Source organism: Myotis myotis, unplaced genomic scaffold, assembly GCF_014108235.1.
Source record: "Myotis myotis isolate mMyoMyo1 unplaced genomic scaffold, mMyoMyo1.p scaffold_m19_p_6, whole genome shotgun sequence".
Lineage (NCBI taxonomy): Eukaryota > Metazoa > Chordata > Mammalia > Chiroptera > Vespertilionidae > Myotis > Myotis myotis.
Window position 1 is genome coordinate 35,172,554 of NW_023416368.1, and position 17,841 is coordinate 35,190,394.

A 17,841-nucleotide genomic window follows, 5' to 3' on the forward strand; every position below is an offset into this window, starting at 1 on the left:
GCCTCTTGCACGCCCCACAGTGGAGATGGAACCCGCAACCCGAGCATGTGTCCTGACCGGGAATCCAACTGTGACATCCTGGTTCATAGGTTGACACTCAACCACTGAGCCACGCAGGCTGCGCTAGGCTTTCGTTTTTTGTATTAGTGCAATTTACATTCCAGTTATCTGACTTCAGAACAGCCATGTTAATAATTAATAATGTTTATATTTTAATGTTTAAATTCTAAAATCAAAGCTTGTGTGGATAAATTCTGCATGAATATATAGTAGGAAGATAATTTGAAATTGGGTAAAATTAACCTAATGCTTTTAAAATACGTAGGAATTTAAGGAAAAAAATAATACATGTGTATTATAAAAAACAAAACACCACCTTTTTCTTTGTTTACAGAATATATTCATGTAAAATATTTATACCCACACAGTACTTGGAATGGATGCTTTTGTTTTATAGAAGAGGGATTATACTATATACAGTGGGGCCTTTACTTACGAGTTTAATTCGTACTGTGACGGAGCTCATAACTCAAATTACTCGTATGTCAAATCACTGTGACGTTCGCTGCGCCAACTAGCGGTGGGGTATCTGAAGCTGGCTCGTAACCCGAATTTTTTTGAGCTTGCAACTCAAAGCAAAAAATGGGCCGAGAGACGGCTCGTATCTCAAAAAAACTTGTTAGTCGGGACACTCGTAAGTCAAGGCCCCACTGTATTCCTCTCTTTTTGTTTCCCAGCCATATGTTATGGATATCTTTTCATGTTATACCTTTTTAAAAAATATATATATATTTATTGATTTCAGAGAGGAAGGGAGAGGGAAAGAGACATAGAAACATCAATAATGAGAGAGAATCATTGATTGGCTGCCTCCTACATGCCCCCTCCTAGGGATCAAGTCCACAATGTAGGCATGTGCCCTTGACCAGAATCGAACCTGGGACCCTTTGGTCCGCAGGCTGATGCTCTATCCACTGAGCCAAACTGGCTAGGGCTACCTTATTTTTTTAACTCCATATTATGACTAGTCTGTAATGGATTAACCACTGTCCTGTGGTTGTTTCTGATCTCTTGCTGTTGTGAAATGCTGCGCCGAATATCCTGGCATCATCTAATGCATGTATACAAGTATTTCTGTGATTTAGATTTGCAGAACATAATGTTTTTTTAGAGATAGCTGAAACAGCAATATTTTTTTGAATTATTTACCATGTATTTTTATGTAAATTAGTTATTTTTGTAGCCAGTAATACTTCGGGTTAAAATTAATTACTTTGTCCTAAAATTACCTCTTTAGTATAAGAAATACTACAAATTATTTTGTTATCAACATAAATTGTCAGAAACTGCTAATAATGGCTAAACACATCTATGCTTTTATGGTTTAGCCAGGCTGTTTGATTTTTGGCTCTGGTAAAATTAAGTATTATAAACCATTCTGGATAGTTAATTTTTAAAGGTACTCCCTGTTATTATACTTTTTAAGAATTTCCTTCCTTTATTCAAGGTTCTGTTGGTGCCACTAATATGAATGAGCATAGTTCCCGTTCCCATGCCATCTTTACAATTACCATAGAATGCAGTGAAAAAGGCGTTGATGGTAACATGCACGTCAGGATGGGGAAGCTCCATCTTGTAGATCTTGCTGTAAGTAATAGGCTACTACTTTAAAGAATAACTCTTGTAATTTTTTTATTTTATAAATAAATAAAAATTCAAGTGAAAAGGTGTGATTTATATATGATTTTTAAGTTGTTAACTTGTGTATGTGTTTTGTTTACTATGGAATATTTCGAACCTGTACAAAAGTAGATAGAATAATGTAATGATCTTCCATGTAACCATCACCCACTTCAACAATTACTGGTTCATGGCCAGTCCTGTTTCATCTCTACCATTCCCCACTTCTCTTCCGGTATTATTCTGATGTGAATTCCAGATACTATATCAGATTTCTTTCCTTTTAAATTACTTTTTATTAAGCTTTAGAAACAATATTCTGTATTTTTTATTTTAGCTTTATTTCTGTGTCTGTTTATTGCTAGGGTTCAGAAAGACAGGCAAAAACTGGAGCTACTGGACAGCGCCTCAAGGAAGCTACAAAAATCAATCTTTCGCTTTCCACCCTTGGTAATGTAATTTCTGCCTTGGTTGATGGAAAAAGCACTCATGTGCCTTATCGTAATTCTAAATTGACTCGTCTTCTTCAGGATTCCTTAGGAGGAAATTCAAAGACCATGATGGTAAGACTTAATTGATAATATTATAGTTATCATCAGGCAACTTTTAGATTCCTGTTTATCCCTATAATAGATATGCATAACATTTTTTAAACTATTGATTTTTTTACTTTATTTGATTTTGTGGTTATTCTTTTTCTAGTATACCATGTATACAAGCCCATACTGTGTTACTTGGAAATACATGTGGTTATACTTACTCTCTCTTTCTTTTTTAAAATATATCTTATTGATTTCAGAGAAGAAGGGAGAGGGAAAGAGAGATAGAAACATCAATGATGAGAGAGAATCATTGATTGGCTGCCTACTGCACATCCCCTACTGGGGATCAAGCCTGCAACCCAGGCATGTGCCCCTGACAGGAATCGAATCTGGGACCCTTCAGTCCACAGGCTGACATTCTATCCACTGAGCCAAACCAGCTAGGGTCTTATTCTCTTTTTCAAGAAGATGAGAGTAGAAGTATGCTTAGAAATTATTTTAGTTATCTTCGTAATGGTATTAATTTTAACTGTATCAGGTGTTACAATGTTTTGTTTTGTATTCCTAATTCAACAGTGTGCAAATATTGGGCCAGCAGATTACAATTATGATGAAACTATTAGTACATTACGGTACGCTAACCGTGCTAAGAATATTAAAAATAAAGCTAGAATTAATGAAGATCCAAAGGATGCTTTACTTCGTCAGTTTCAGAAAGAAATAGAAGAACTGAAAAAAAAGCTTGAGGAAGGTAACTTTTCCCCAAATGTTAATCTTAATGTTGGCTAAAAATATGTTGCTTTACCACTAAGTGTACTAATAAAAACCACCTATTAAAAATTCTTTGCACCTCTAACATTGATATTTAAAGGAATATTTCTGTTTGCTCACTTGATACATACTTTAGCATTTTCATATTAAGTAAGCTCAAGTAAATGTATATAATGTTTGTATATGTGATTTAAAAACTTTACTTAATTTAAACCTCTATCTTAATCCCAATGACCTTTTGTAGATTTTATATGACCACTTATTAAATAATTAATTTTTATTTGTCTCTGTATAAGAGCAAATTCTACCATATATTTATTTATTTATTTATTTTTGTTCAGTAGTCAAGAGTCTTTATTAGACAGGAGGTGGGACTTCCATCTCAGAGGAATCTTAGCTCAGACGACACAGGAGGAACCGGGATGGGATGGGACGGGAGCAAGGGCGAAGCCAAGTGTTATCCCAGGGGTTCTGGGTGCAGTGGGCTGTGCGGGCTGGAGGCTGGAGGCTGGGGTCTCCCCACTTCCATCCCCCTCAAAGGCTTTGTGGAGGAGGCAGCCAACTTAGAGTAGAATTTAGCCTCATCTTTCAGTCAATCCAGGAAGGCTTCTTAGAGGAAACCCAGACCAACTGGTGAAACAGGTTCTCCTTTTTGGTACAGGCAAGTAGGTGCCTGATCAAGGCCAGTTCCTTCCTTCCTGGGGTGTGGGGAGCTGTGCCCGGGAAAGGGTACAATGAAGGGCTGCCAGAAACCAGGAGTCCGACACACAGCTGTGGGGGTCAGTCCTTTTCTGCCCCATCTGGGGCTGGGAGCCAGCAGCTTGGAGGCCCCCACAGTTCACTTCTCCAAGAGCTTTAAAACCTTTCAAATCAGTCAGGTCAAGCCAAGGGTCAGAGAACTGGTGCGTCAGCAGTACAGATCTTGGGTAGACATTGGGAAGGACTTCCCAAGATAGAAATAAGCAAGATCATAGAATTTCATCGAGCCCAAGGTGCCCATCCGTGCTCTCAGGCGCTGTCCTTTTGGGCCCTTCCCGCCCATAGAGCACCTCGGCCCTGGGTCCTGGGTGCCAGGGCTCAGCAGGCGCCGGGGCAGGGTCACCCACCCGAAGGCCTCGACGGAGCAGAGGTGAGGCAGGAAGAGCGCGCCTCACCTTCCCAGGGACCTCCTCAGCCTCTGCTGTGGCTCTCTATACCATATATTTAGATGACTATGACCAGAGTTCCTTGTGATAGATATCAGTCACTGTTGTTTGAAGTACAGAAAGCCATCAGCAAGTTTACTGTAAGTAAAATTCACTGCATAGTCTTCACATAGCTTTCATACTTAAATTTGAACATGAGGTTCTCTTTTGTAAATTCTTTCCTAACGATAATATTAGAAGGTTAGCTAGTTTGAAGACCTTATTCATGCGGTTGAGTTATTTACCATCTCTAAGTGCCCAGTGACTTCCTGTACCTTCATGCTAAGCACCAATTGGCGTAGGGCTCCTTTGCATACCAGGTACACCAGAGGGCTTTGAAACTGCCTCTTTTCAGTCTGTGGGAAAACTGGTTAGATCAGATGTGAAATCAAGAGATGCCAATATCACAAATGTTTGGAGAAGGTGCTGATTCATTACACTTGAGTAAGATTATTGAGGAAAAGCAGTTGTAATTGACCTGCCTCTTAGGATAATGAAATTTGGTGTTTTAAGTGTGACCACTAGGTGGTATTTATAGTCAGTATATTTTAAAATTTTTAAATTTCTTAGATTTGTTAATGTTGAGTATATCTTTATTTTGCTGACTTATCTTTATTTACATTTATTTATTGTGGAAAAATATACATAACATAAAATTTACCATTTTAATTATTTTTAAGTATATTAAATAAGTTCACATTGTTCTGCAACCATTACCATCATCCATCTCTAACTTTATAGTCATCCCAAAATGTCATCCCCATTAAACACTAACTCCCCATCACCTTTTCTCCCTCAGCACCTGGTAGCCACTATTTTACTTTCTATCTCTGAATTGACTATTCTAGGTACCTCATATAAGTAAAATCATACAATATGTGTCCTTTTGTGTCAGGCTTATTTTATTTAGCACGATATCCTCAAGGTTCATCCATATTGTAGCATGTATCAGAATTTCCTTCCTTTTTAAGGCTGAATAATATTCTGTTGTATGTATATACCACATTTAAAAAAAAATGTTTTGATTTTTTTTTAAAGGGAGAGGGAGAGGGAGAGGGAGAAACATTGATGTGAGAGAAACATTGATCAGTTGCCTTCTGTATGCACCCCAACCTGGGATCAAACCCGAAACCTGGGCATGTGCCCTGACTGGGAATCAAACTGGAGACCTTTTGGTGCATGGAAATATGCTCAATCATCTGAGCTTCACCCGCTAGGGCTATTCCACATTTTGTTTATTCATTTATCTGTCGATGGGCACTGGTTAGCTTCTGACTTTTGACTGTTGTGGATAATGCTGTTATGAATGTGGGTATACAAATACCTGTTCAAGTCCTGATTTCAATTTTTTTGGGCATACACTCAGAATTGGAATTGCTGGATCATATGGAAATGCTAATTTTATTTTTAACACATTTCATTTTATTTGTGCTCCTAGGTCATTTGTTTTTGTAGAACAGTTGACAGAGGTTTATAATCTGGTTAATAGAATTGATCATAAGAACAATAAAAAGTAGGCAAAAATATTTAAAAATTATTTTTTTAACTTTTTATTTTGAAATAATTTTAGACTTATAGAAAACTTGCAAATATAGTGAAAGTTCCAAATACCCATCACCCAGCTTCCCCTGATGTTAATATCCTATATAATAAAAGCCTAATATGCTTAGTGTCCAACCGCTCATTCGACCAGTCGCTATGACACGCACTGACCACCAGGGGGCAGGCGCTCCAACCAGTAGGTTAGCTTGCTTCACACGTCTTAGAGCCTTCCCTTGGTTCCTCCCCAGGAGGCCAGTCTCCCAGTAACCTCCCTATCCTCTAAAATACTTCTTCTAATTAATTTCAATGTGCATGAATCCATCCACCTGGCCTCTAGTCTTACATAATCATAGAACAGTTAATGAAACAAGGTAATTTACATTGATACAAACTTAACTAATCTAAAGATCTTAAAATATTTTAGGCCCTACCAGTAAAACAGTTTTATTTCATTTTAAAATAGTCATTTATGTGAAGATCTTATTTAAATTTTGACAGTTTTCCCTCTCATGCCCTTTTTCTCTAGTCCAGTATCTAATCTAGGATCACACTGTGCATTTAGTTGTCTTTTTAATTTCATCCAGTCTCCAGTTCCTCAGTCTCTTTTTGTCTTTCATGCTCTTAACACTTTCGAAAAGTACTGGTCATATATTTGTAAAATGTTCCTCAATTTGGGATTGTCAGTAGTTCTCTGATAATTATTCTGCAAGGTTTCTATACTATAAATCTATTACTTACTTTATTTTCTCCTTTATAACTAATATGCATCTGTGGGGAGCCACTTTGAGACTATACGAAGCTCCTGATTCTTACACTTTCTCCCACTGATTTTAGCATCCATCAAGGGTTCTTGCCTGAAACAGTAACTCTGTGGCATTTGGTCATTGGTGACTCTCTTTCCATCATTTCTTCTGATGTTTAGTGTTTGGAATTCTGTTGTATGGAAGAGCGCTCCCTTCTCCTTCACTATTTATTCAGTGATTTATATGCTAGTGGCCCTGTGCACGAATCTGTGCGAGAGTAGCTCGCTGCTGCTTGCCTCAGCTGGCTGCCCTGCCCACTGCTGCTCTTCGCCTGCTGCATCGCCCTCCTGTAGCTCTCCGCCGCTCGTAGCTCACTGCCCTCCCCTCCTGCTGACCATTTGCATATTACCTCTTTATTATATAGGATGTCAGTATGGACATTTGTGGTTTATGATACAGTAATAATATGTATCTTATTGCTCAAATTGTTCCAGCTTTGGCCATTAGGAACTCCTACAGAGTTGTTCCTATATCCTTTCAGTACGCTCCCATTAGTTTTTTTGTTTACTTAGCACTTCCTTATTTTCTGGCACCACAGGTGTTTTGCGCTCATTTTGTATTTTCTCTATCCCAGCCTAAAAATCAGCTATTTCTCCCTGGTTCCTTTCATTGGAGAATGGTATTTAGAAACCAAAATGTCAGTATTAGGTGTGTTCATTGCTACTGAGGTGTCATTGTTTCTGGGCCCAAAGAACAAAACATTTTTATAAAAAATACATATTTCATTGATTTTTTACAGAGAGGAAGGGAGGGAGAGAGAGAGTTAGAAACATCAATGAGAGAGAAGCATCGATCAGCTGCCTCCTGCACATCCCCTACTGGGGATGTGCCTGCAACCAAGGTACAAGCCCTTGACCAGAATCGAACCTGGGACCCTTCAGTCCCCAGGCCGGCGCTCTATCCAGTGAACCAAACCAGCTAGGGCCAAAATATTTTTTAATGAATTCCTTCTCCGAAGACTCTGTGATCTCTTTCCATCCTTTATTTACAGGTTCAAGTATTATATTATTGTGATTAGTGTATATTTTACTTTTTGTTCCAATTACTTTTGTTTTCTTAGACATTTCATATATGGATAGTGGTATTTTTTTTTAAAATATATTTTATTGATTTTTTACAGAGGAAGGGAGAGAGATAGATGTTTCTCTCTCATCAATGTTTCTAACTCTCTATCAGCTGCTTCCTGCACATCCCCCACTGGGGATATGCCCGCAGCCCAGGTACATGCCCTTGACCGGAATCGAACCCGGGACCTTTCAGTCCGCAGGCCGACGCTCTATCCACTGAGCCAAACCGGTTTCGGCGATAGTGGTATTTTTAAATAACTATTTTGACTGTAATATAGTATTGACCTTCATTAATATTAGTTTGATTATTCCCTTTTATTTGATTTTTGGGTTTTTTTAAGTTAACAAAATCTTTGTACAAATGAGTCTTTTTGAAATATTTATTGTGATGTAGTTCTAAAAGTGGAATCACTATGTTAGATGATAGTTTATGGCTCTTAAGAAATATGCAGGTTGAGTGAATTATTTAAAATCTTAAACAGAAAACTGAAGAGAAAATGCTCCCTCAAAGTGATCACATTTTTAAAAGACTGAAATAATTGTAACATGTAATTTTATATATATTTAGAACTGTACTTTATTATTTAAATGGATAAGAACTTAACTACTCTTTAGGAAATTTAAAAATAAAGTCTGTGTGTATATCATATCTATTTCTGAAGTTAGCATATCTGATATGCTGTTTAGGAATTTTAATGCAAGGTTTGTTTAGAGCAACAAAAACTTAATGGAATAAGTGATGTAGGGATTTTCTATATAGCCAATGACCTGGTGCAGAATAAAAATCATTGTAATAAATTTGTATTCAAGGGGAAGAAATATCAGGCTCTGATATCAGTGGGTCAGAAGAGGATGATGATGAAGAGGGTGAGGTTGGAGAAGATGGAGAGAAAAGGAAAAAAAGAAGGGGTAAGTTCTTTTTAGTTCTAGAAATTACCTTAGATTGCTACTTAATGATTGCTTAACATTCTCAAGGAAGTTGAGTGCATGCCTTTTATTTTGCCATTTTTAGTTACGGTAGCAAGTCAAACAGGAAGTATGACATATACCTGGTTAACTTTTTATTATTATTTTCTGTATTATTTTTCCTCTTGTACTTCTCTGTTTATAGCTGAATTAGAATACCATATGTTCTGTTTTTATTTTAAAATTTAGAATTGTAAGTCAGTGATAGTGGATATACTATTTTATACTATTTTATAATTTCACGTAAGGTTTCAATTTTATATGGGGACTTTTATGTACGTTATGAAAATAAACTTTTTAGGAACTTAGGATAATGTGGAGTTTTTCTCAAGCATAATTAGGCTTTCGAAGTCATTGAATTTTTTAATAAATTTGTATAAGGATTCTAATTTTTCAATTTGATTTTTTCTTTATAAAATGTACTTTCATTCTCACCCTGTTATGTGCCATTTATTGCTAAGTACAAATTAACATTGTTTATTGTGATAAAGATATGGATAACATGCAAAAGAGAGAGACATGTTAAATGGCCTACATTAAAAAATTTTTACCGTAAATGTTTATTTATTTTGGAACTCTCTTCCATTAACATGGGTCATTGTTTTCAAGCTGGTGCATATTTTGCTTGTCTTATTAAAATTATCGTAATCAGGGCAAGATGTTCAAGTGCACATCTTTTGCCATTGCCTAGTTGCCTGCACCCACCCTTTAGGGAGATGGGGGTCATTAAAGTAAACTTAACATTGAAAAATAAATGATCTTGCTGAAAATAAACCCGTTACTGCTTGATCAGGACTCCAAAATTCACAAATGATAAAGATTTTATAACTTCAAAAGACAGGAAAAGCATGATTTAGAGCAGGAGTTGGCAAAATATAGTCTGCTGGCTAAATTCAGCCTACCACATGTTTTTGTAAATGAAATTTTATTAAACAGCCATGCCTATTTATTTATATGTTGTCTATGACTGGCTGCTTTCACATGGGACTGTATGGCTCTCAAAATCTAAACACTTATTATCTGTACCTTTACAGAAAATGTTTGCCAAACCCTGACTTAGAGAATCACTTTTGTGTGCATACCTATTTCTTATTTATTGATGAGAGAGAGAGAGAGAGAGAGAGAGAGAGAGAGAGAGAGAGAGAGAGAGAGAGAGAGAGAAAGAAAAGAAAGAAAGAAAGAAAAGAAAAGAAAAGAAAAGAAAAGAAAAGAAAAGAAAAGAAAAGAAAAGAAAAGAAACAGAGAAACGTCTGTGTGAGACAGAAATGTGAATCCCTTGCCTCCCTAACATCTCCCGACCAGTAATTGAACCTGCAACCTGGGCATGTACCCTGACAGGGAATTGAACCAGGACCTTTTGGTGCACAAGACAGGGCTCTAACAACTGAGCCCCACTGACCAGACCATACCTGTTTTTCACAAAATAAATTATTCAAAGCTAAAGCAGATAATAGATTTATTAAAAATAAAATTTTAAATAGCAAAAAAATATTTAATAGTAAAATACCTTCCTTTCAGGCTTAGAAATTTTAAAATGTTCAGTGAGCTTTTCAAAGTTTGACCATGAAACCTTAAAACATACATAATTATATCTATATCTAATAGTGTGATGTTTTAAAGAAATTGGAGACAAACCAACCTGTCTATAATGTAAGGCAATTTATCATTTTATAAGTTTAATTATGCATGACTTCAAATCTTAAAACTCAGTTCCTTTAACTTATCAACCTAAATAGTTTAAATAAACTTAAATGTCACCAAATGACTTACTGATTTTTTTATTCTTGTCATTCCAACCCTCTGAATTACTGTGTTTTAGGTGAATAGTGGGGTTTGCCCACAGTAGATGCTTAAAGGAATACAGTTTCTAATTCTGCATGGCTTTGATAGTAGAGCATATTGGCTAGACTCCCAAGACTGGTTTTGAGGGAAAGTAAGTTTTGGTTCTTTAATACAAAGCTTGATTGTCTTTTACAATTCTCTCTCTGGAACTGAATTTTTCTGTGTATGTATTCCTTTTCTTGTTTCCTTTTTCTTTGGTTCCCGTTGGGCTCATCTCTTTGTCTTCCAGGCAGTAGCAGCAGCAGTAGTTCAGACTCCACATGTTCTGTCATAGAGAAACCTCTGGATAAGTTCTTGCCTAGTGAGTGGTAGCTCTTAAGTTCTCTAACGGAGCTTTGGCTTTTTCATAACCCGTGGGCTTCATTTGAGGAATGCTGCACTGCTCCCTGTCATGACCTAAAGAATACATGTTGGACTTCCCAGTAAACAAAGCATGTGATAACCTCCCCCTTCATTGCTTCCAGTAACCTGTAATTGTTAAAACATACACTTAAATTTATGTTCAAGACGATGGAAGAGAGATTCATGCTTTTGCAATTGAGATAATGTAAAGAGAGCTAGTAAGCTGTATAAAAGAATACTTCTTACGGTTCCTTTTCATGTTTCATGGCTTCATGACAAATTTCTAATCCTTGTCAGTATAATGGACATGTAGTAACAAATCCTGACTTTCTAAAACTCAGGATGAAATACAGTGCCAATTATAACATGTCTTACTGTTTATAAAGGTTTTAGGCTTTGGTGTTTTAATCTTAGGGTAGCTTAAGAGTGAAAGCGCCCAAATAAATAAATAAAAAGTAAAATTTGAAGCAAGTGAAGATAAATTGAATAGTACTAGTATTTTATATCAAATGGCCATTTATATCTAAATTACCTGATTGATTTTAAGAAATTTTCTAATGTATGATTATAGAAATCAAATCCACAAGAAATTGTTTATGCATTATCTGTTGATTTATTTCAAACCTAAAGACTTTTTCTTAAACCTTAATTATTTATATTTCATTTTCAGAAGAAAAGGGAATTGATGCTTTCTTGTACTAGCTTTCAGCTTACTGTCTTTTAAAGCATTATCTATATATTTACCTTTAGAAACCAATAGCAGAAACATTTGATTATTGTTCTTATGCCTTGAGCTTTCTAGAGAAAGAATTCCAAGAATATTAGGAATTGTATTCTCTATTGACAATTCTTAAATTTTACCAAAAACAGTTAATTTCAGAGGATAACATAAAATACATGACATTGCTTTAGAAACCATATAGAGGTATTATTTTGTATTATAAACTCTGAAATACAAGAAAATATCTGAGTGGGAGGCATTAATTTTCTGTTTTAAAATTTACCTTAATCCTTAAAGACTAGTTATATGAAAGTCTATTATGAAATGAGTTGTACTTTGTTCAATTCAAGCGGTTTGTGCACCTGGCACATAACATTAAGTTCTTTTTTTGTGATGTGGGTGTGCTGATGAAGTACAGAGATGGTTGTCCCAGCATGATTGCTATGTGTAACTTGTATGTACTTTCCCTTTAAAAAATATGAATGGCCTTTTTATTTAGGTGTTCTTTGCTTGAATCATCAATTGATTATTTACTTCTATAGAATCATTGTAATTATCCTTAATGGGCCACTAATAGATTGAATGCAAGTTTGTTATTTACAGGTGTACTTCACTTTATGTAATAAATGTTTTTGGTATGTATGTTTCTTTTCCTGAAAAAATTGCCCTTAAATCAAGTTGGGAAATCAGATGTATTGAGAGAGATCTTGTTTTTTAAAAGAATTCTTCATTAAATCCTTTTGTTAATTAAATCATTATTGCAAATTGCTATAATCTAATTTGGGGTTGAATTTTCTTAAAGGGAGGCACACCTGTAACAGTTCCTTACATTGGAAGAACATTGAATTGGGAAATTTTGAAAATGGACAGTGTGAATTTTGCTGCTTTTAACTTCTTAAATTGGCTTAATTTTCTGCTTTGCTCTTTTAGACTACTTCTCAGGTCTTAGCAGTTTCCCAATTCCATGTCTACTGTTATTATACCCACATGGTGCTGAACTGTTATATTTGCAGGAGTTTGGGAGTCTGTGAGCTCTTGACATTGAATTGAATTGTAATATTAGACGAAATTAATCTTCCTATTATCTTTGCTTAAATTACATCTCTGATTGTGTTGAATATGCTTTACTTTTTACATAAAACTGCTCTTTCAGTTTTGATAGTGATTTGATTTTTTCTATACTTATACTATAAATAAATGCTATTATACATTTTTCTTTGTTTTACATAAGAAATAATGTTTTTCTTTTTTTCCTCTTCATCTCTGTGCATATGCTTCCTGTCTACGATTTGCTTACTACTTCTTATTGAAAGATCAAGCAGGTTGGTGTGATTGATTTGCACTCCCCATGGTACAATTATTTAAACTATAAAGAACTTTGTCATTTAACTATATTACATTTTTAAAAAAATTTAATGATTTTTTAACAAGGTAAGTATCCACCTTTTGTATTTAAAAAATCTTTCAACTTTAGCTTAAAAAAAAAACTTCCATTTTTTTCTAAATAATTTTTTAAAAATTTATTTCCCTTGTTATTGACTTAAATATTAGGAACATTTTTTTATTTCCAAAAGATCTTTTTAGCAGAACAATTCAGAAGTATTAGATTGACAGTGACAGACACACAGGATGTGCTAGACCTAATTAACAGCAGAGACAAAAATAATGTATCATCAGAACTAGATGGCATAATCTTTTTTCCTAAAATTTTAAGACCCATTAAGCCAAATTTTGGAAATACAAATATAAATGATTTCAGGCATTTTTTTTTTTTTTTTTTAGTGAGGAATCAGATGCTTGGTTACTTATGCCCATGGGTGTTCATATAGTGAAAATGAAATTCAATTAACACTTTTCTGAGATTCTTCCCTTTAACTGTACCTTGCCAGTGTCCCCCTTCACAGTTTTGGATAGAGCACATGGCACAGGGCAATTAAAAATATATTTATCTGAAAGTTTGTGCTGAATTCTGTTATGCAGTATTAGAAGCATTTTTTTGTTTGGTTGGTTTTGTTGAATGAAATTTTAAAAAATTAATGTAAAAATGACTTTTAGTGATTTCATGTTTTCAAGTGCCTGGTTATAAGAGTTGGTACATATCTACATTTAGCTTTAAATATTATTTGAAGAGAAATATAATGATTTATTGGAGTAATTCTGGCAATAATATATTGCGAAATACTAGATTTTTGAAACTGAACCTAGCTATATATACATGCTTATTTTTGTGAAAATGTTACAAGAGCACAATAAGATCTTTGTTGCTAAAACATCAGTTTGAAAATATTACCTGAGTGATTTTTAATAACTAATGCAATTTAATTATAGTAGTAATTCATCAGTAGGCATGTGCTTTTGTATTTCTAAATATAAAATCTTTATTTTATTGATTTTTTACAGAGAGGAAGGGAGAGGGTTAGAGAGTTAGAAACATCAATGAGAGAGAAACATTGATCAGCTGCCTCCTGCACACCCCTTACTGGGGATGTGCCCACAACCAAGGTACATGCCCTTGACTGGAATCGAACCTGGGACCCTTCAGTCCGCAAGCCGATGCTCTATCCATTGAGCCAAACCGGTTAGGGCTAAATATAAAATCTTTTTATTCTATTGCCTCTTAATGGTCTTGGAAACTATATGGTGGTTTAGTGTGTGTGTGTGTTTTTTTTAACATATTATTATTGATTTCAGAAAGGAAGGGGGCGGGGGGAGAGAAACATCAATGATGAGAGAGAATCATTGATCAGCTGCCTCCTGCATGCCCCCTACTGGGGATTGGCCTGCAACTCGGGCATGTGCCCTTGACAGGATTCATACTGGGATCCTCAGTCTGCAGGCTGATGCTCTTCTCCACTGAGCCAAACCGGCAAGGGTGGAAACTATATGCCTTTAACTATTGACAATTAGAAGCCTGGAAGCGTAAAAAAATTAATGTACATATATTGACCAGATCATTTCTTTTATACCATTAATATCCATGTCTTCACACATACAGGATTGTTGTTTTCTCCCCTTAACATATTTGCTGGGTTTTTTTCTTTAAATATTTGAAATTCTGAGGTAGAAAGGAAGCTATAATTTATTATGCATGCCACTTACATTATACCTGAACCTACACTTTTCCCCCTCAAATTTCTAAGAAATAGTACTATCAATAGGAAATTCTTTGGGAATAGGGATTAGATCACTTTTCTAAATTATCTTTTAATAGTGTTATTCAGAACATTCAATACAGGTGACTGTGCCAAAGAAGCCAATAGAATCAGGTCTACATCCTGACTTTTGGAATGCAATGAATCACACCATACCAGAGCATGAATTTGGATCAGTGCTTTTATTTAATCTTTTATTTAACTTATTTGTTTCATGGCTTAAGTTTGCTTCAGACGTATATTTATTTAGAAATGAAGGGTAATATATTTTAAATTAAACCCTTGGGTTTTTTACTATAGTTTTATCCTAAAGAATTGAAGCCTATGCATGATTCTTTGTCTCATGGTTTCCGAAAGAATATATTCAGATAATATCTATCTCCATCATCATTATTTTTCAGTTCCTTTTCCTTCTTAGGAGGAGGGGTTAGCTTTTGGGTGGAGACATTAACAACTGAGAAAGTCTTCTGGTTTATACTCTTCTGTGGTCCTTGGGAAAGAAGTTAAAAAATACAGAAAGCTCTCAGGAGAGCCTCAGGCCAATTCTATGAAAAGTTTGATCATTTTTCTGAAGGAAAGTGTGTTTCAAAGAAAGTATATTTATTACCAGAAATGAAAGATCTTTGACTCAGTTTCATAAGCAGCTTAATATGCTAGTTTTATTTTCTCTCTTTGATTTTGCATTTCAACCTCATGATTTTGAAATTCTTTCAATAAACTTTTGTTGTTGTTAATCGTCACCCGAGGATATTTTTCCATTGATTTTTAGAGGCAGTGGAAGGGAGGGGGAGAGAGAAACATCGATGTGAGAGACATGTTGATTGATTGCCTCCTGCATGGCCCCAACCAGGGCCGGGTGGAGCCTACAACTGAGGTATGTTCCCTTGACGAATCGCACTGGGCACCCTTCAGCCCCAGAGCCAACACTCTATCCACTGAGCCAAACAGTCTAGGGCTCATTCAATAAACTTTTATTGAATATTTATAACACTCAATTTAGCACTTTTATTCACACTATTATTTGTATATTAAGCACTCTACTTACTAGAATTATAATCAAAGTAATCAATTGGAAACTGTGTTTCCAGCTTGATTATTTTGTAATATTTCTACTTATAGTTAATATTTGTACTTAATGTGACAGATTTAGGGTCCTGTGTTTGATATAATAATGAGTTATTTTAGTTTTTCATTTAAAATATGACATCATGACAGCTCAGCAACTATAAAATGCCTGGTTAATTATTATGTAACTATTATATAATTAGTATAGACTTTTTTCCTTTAAAAGCATACCATGAAATAAAATACTTTCCAGTAATTTTATTAAACAAAATTTTATAAGTACTCTGAAGATATATACTAAAAACTACTTGGTATAAGTTCTGACTGATATTTTTATCTGTTCATTTTATACATATATGTGGCTTTTACTTATTTATTTAAATAAATTATAGGGAAGTATTTTGGGAAGCCACTTTATTTTGTACCTGGTTATCAGAAAAAAGTAACTAAATAATCATATTGCTTTTCCCACCATATATGTTATTTTGGGACACACAGATCTGTGTTTTTTTGTTTGTTTGCTTTGGCTTTCCTGTTAATCTTTCTCTTTTTTTTTTCTGCTCATCTGTTTTGCTCCTCTTTTACTTACTTTTGTCCTAATCATTGCACAATTGGAAAACAGTTTGAATTTAGCAATTAGTTTAAAAGTTCTTCTAAGAACATAAATTATTCATTTGATTTCCTTAAAATGTTAATATTTGATCTTATATTACTGAGGAATGTACCTTTTTTAAAAATGAAGAGAATCTACTAGTATACTGGTCTGAAACATTGACTCTAAAGTGATTGTTGGATAATTGAATGACTCAAACAGGTAAAAAGAAAGTTTCCCCTGATAAGATGGTTGAAATGCAAGCAAAAATTGATGAAGAGAGAAAAGCACTTGAAACAAAGCTTGACATGGAAGAAGAAGAAAGAAACAAGGCTAGGGCTGAATTAGAGAAACGGGAAAAGGATCTTCTTAAGGCCCAGTGAGTAGTACTGAATTGATGTAGATTTGTGTTTTAAATTTATTGTATTTTTCCGAGGACTTATGTATAAGGAAAAAAATTGAATAATAATTAAAAGCTTGATTTTTATCTCCAGTGTAGCTATTTTTGGATAGACGGTTTCATTGTGTATGTTGATTTCTGAAAATTACATGTTTTGATTATTTCCTCTCTTTGTGGGAGGAAAAATTTTAAGTGAATTTGAATTAGTTATAGATCAAATCATACAGTAATGAATTATCCAATGGTATTATTTGATAGAGATGTTGCATAACCATATTCCTATTATGAAATTTTGCATCCAAACTCATTAAATTTTGGTAAATGATATTGGTACAATAGTAGATAATTGATGAATATAGAGTATTCTCATTTTAATCAACAGACAAGAGCATCAGTCTTTGCTAGAGAAATTATCCGCACTGGAGAAGAAGGTAATTGTTGGTGGTGTTGATTTATTGGCGAAAGCTGAGGAACAAGAGAAACTTCTTGAAGAATCTAATATGGAACTGGAAGAAAGGAGGAAAAGAGCAGAGCAACTTCGAAGAGAATTGGAGGAAAAAGAGGTATCTTTTTGGTTCTGGTTGACATTTTTTTTCTAGAGAAAAGCTAAATATAATTTTAATAACATTTTACAGCAGACCCGTGGGTTGCTTTGAAGATGGCTGCTAAACATATTATTTGTTAAATATGCATATATGCACAACCAACAGACGCAAGACACTGGGGGCGAGGAGGCGAGGGCAAGCGCCGGGGTGGGGGTGGGGAGGCCGGGGGGGAAGTAAGTGGGGGGGGGAAGAGACATATGTACTATTTGTAATACCTTAAACAATAAAATTTTAAAAATAAATTTGTGATTTAAAGAATAAATTATTCTGAAGTTTATAAATTTTTCTCATAGCAAGAACGCTTGGATATTGAAGAAAAATATACCAGTTTGCAAGAGGAAGCACAGGGAAAGACCAAAAAATTAAAGAAAGTTTGGACTATGCTGATGGCTGCAAAGTCAGAGGTTGGTCTCTTAGAAATTACTTACTAATGTAGTTCTGAATTTTAAAAAAATAATTATTTTATTAAGTATGATTAAGAATCCGAAAGGAATCATGTGTGCTTACAATTTTAAAGAAATAAAAATTTATCCTTGATGTGCAGTTTTTAATTTTAGCTCTTAAATT

At 34.7% G+C, this 17,841-nt stretch overlaps 1 protein-coding gene across 3 annotated transcripts in view; it reads left to right on the forward strand.

Annotated features, from left to right (window-relative positions):
- KIF3A (kinesin family member 3A) overlaps window positions 1–17,841 on the forward strand; it is a 42,874-nt gene that overhangs the window by 16,270 nt on the left and 8,763 nt on the right. For 2 of the 3 annotated variants that reach the window (XM_036313704.1, XM_036313703.1), the window contains exons 6-14: window positions 1,508–1,647; window positions 2,046–2,243; window positions 2,799–2,973; window positions 8,400–8,498; window positions 10,627–10,698; window positions 12,774–12,782; window positions 16,492–16,648; window positions 17,052–17,232; window positions 17,568–17,678. In XM_036313704.1, the coding sequence (XP_036169597.1) occupies window positions 1,508–1,647; window positions 2,046–2,243; window positions 2,799–2,973; window positions 8,400–8,498; window positions 10,627–10,698; window positions 12,774–12,782; window positions 16,492–16,648; window positions 17,052–17,232; window positions 17,568–17,678 (1,142 nt within the window). The remainder of the gene's footprint in view (window positions 1–1,507; window positions 1,648–2,045; window positions 2,244–2,798; window positions 2,974–8,399; window positions 8,499–10,626; window positions 10,699–12,773; window positions 12,783–16,491; window positions 16,649–17,051; window positions 17,233–17,567; window positions 17,679–17,841) is intronic. The other variant, XM_036313705.1, reaches the window with a different exon arrangement.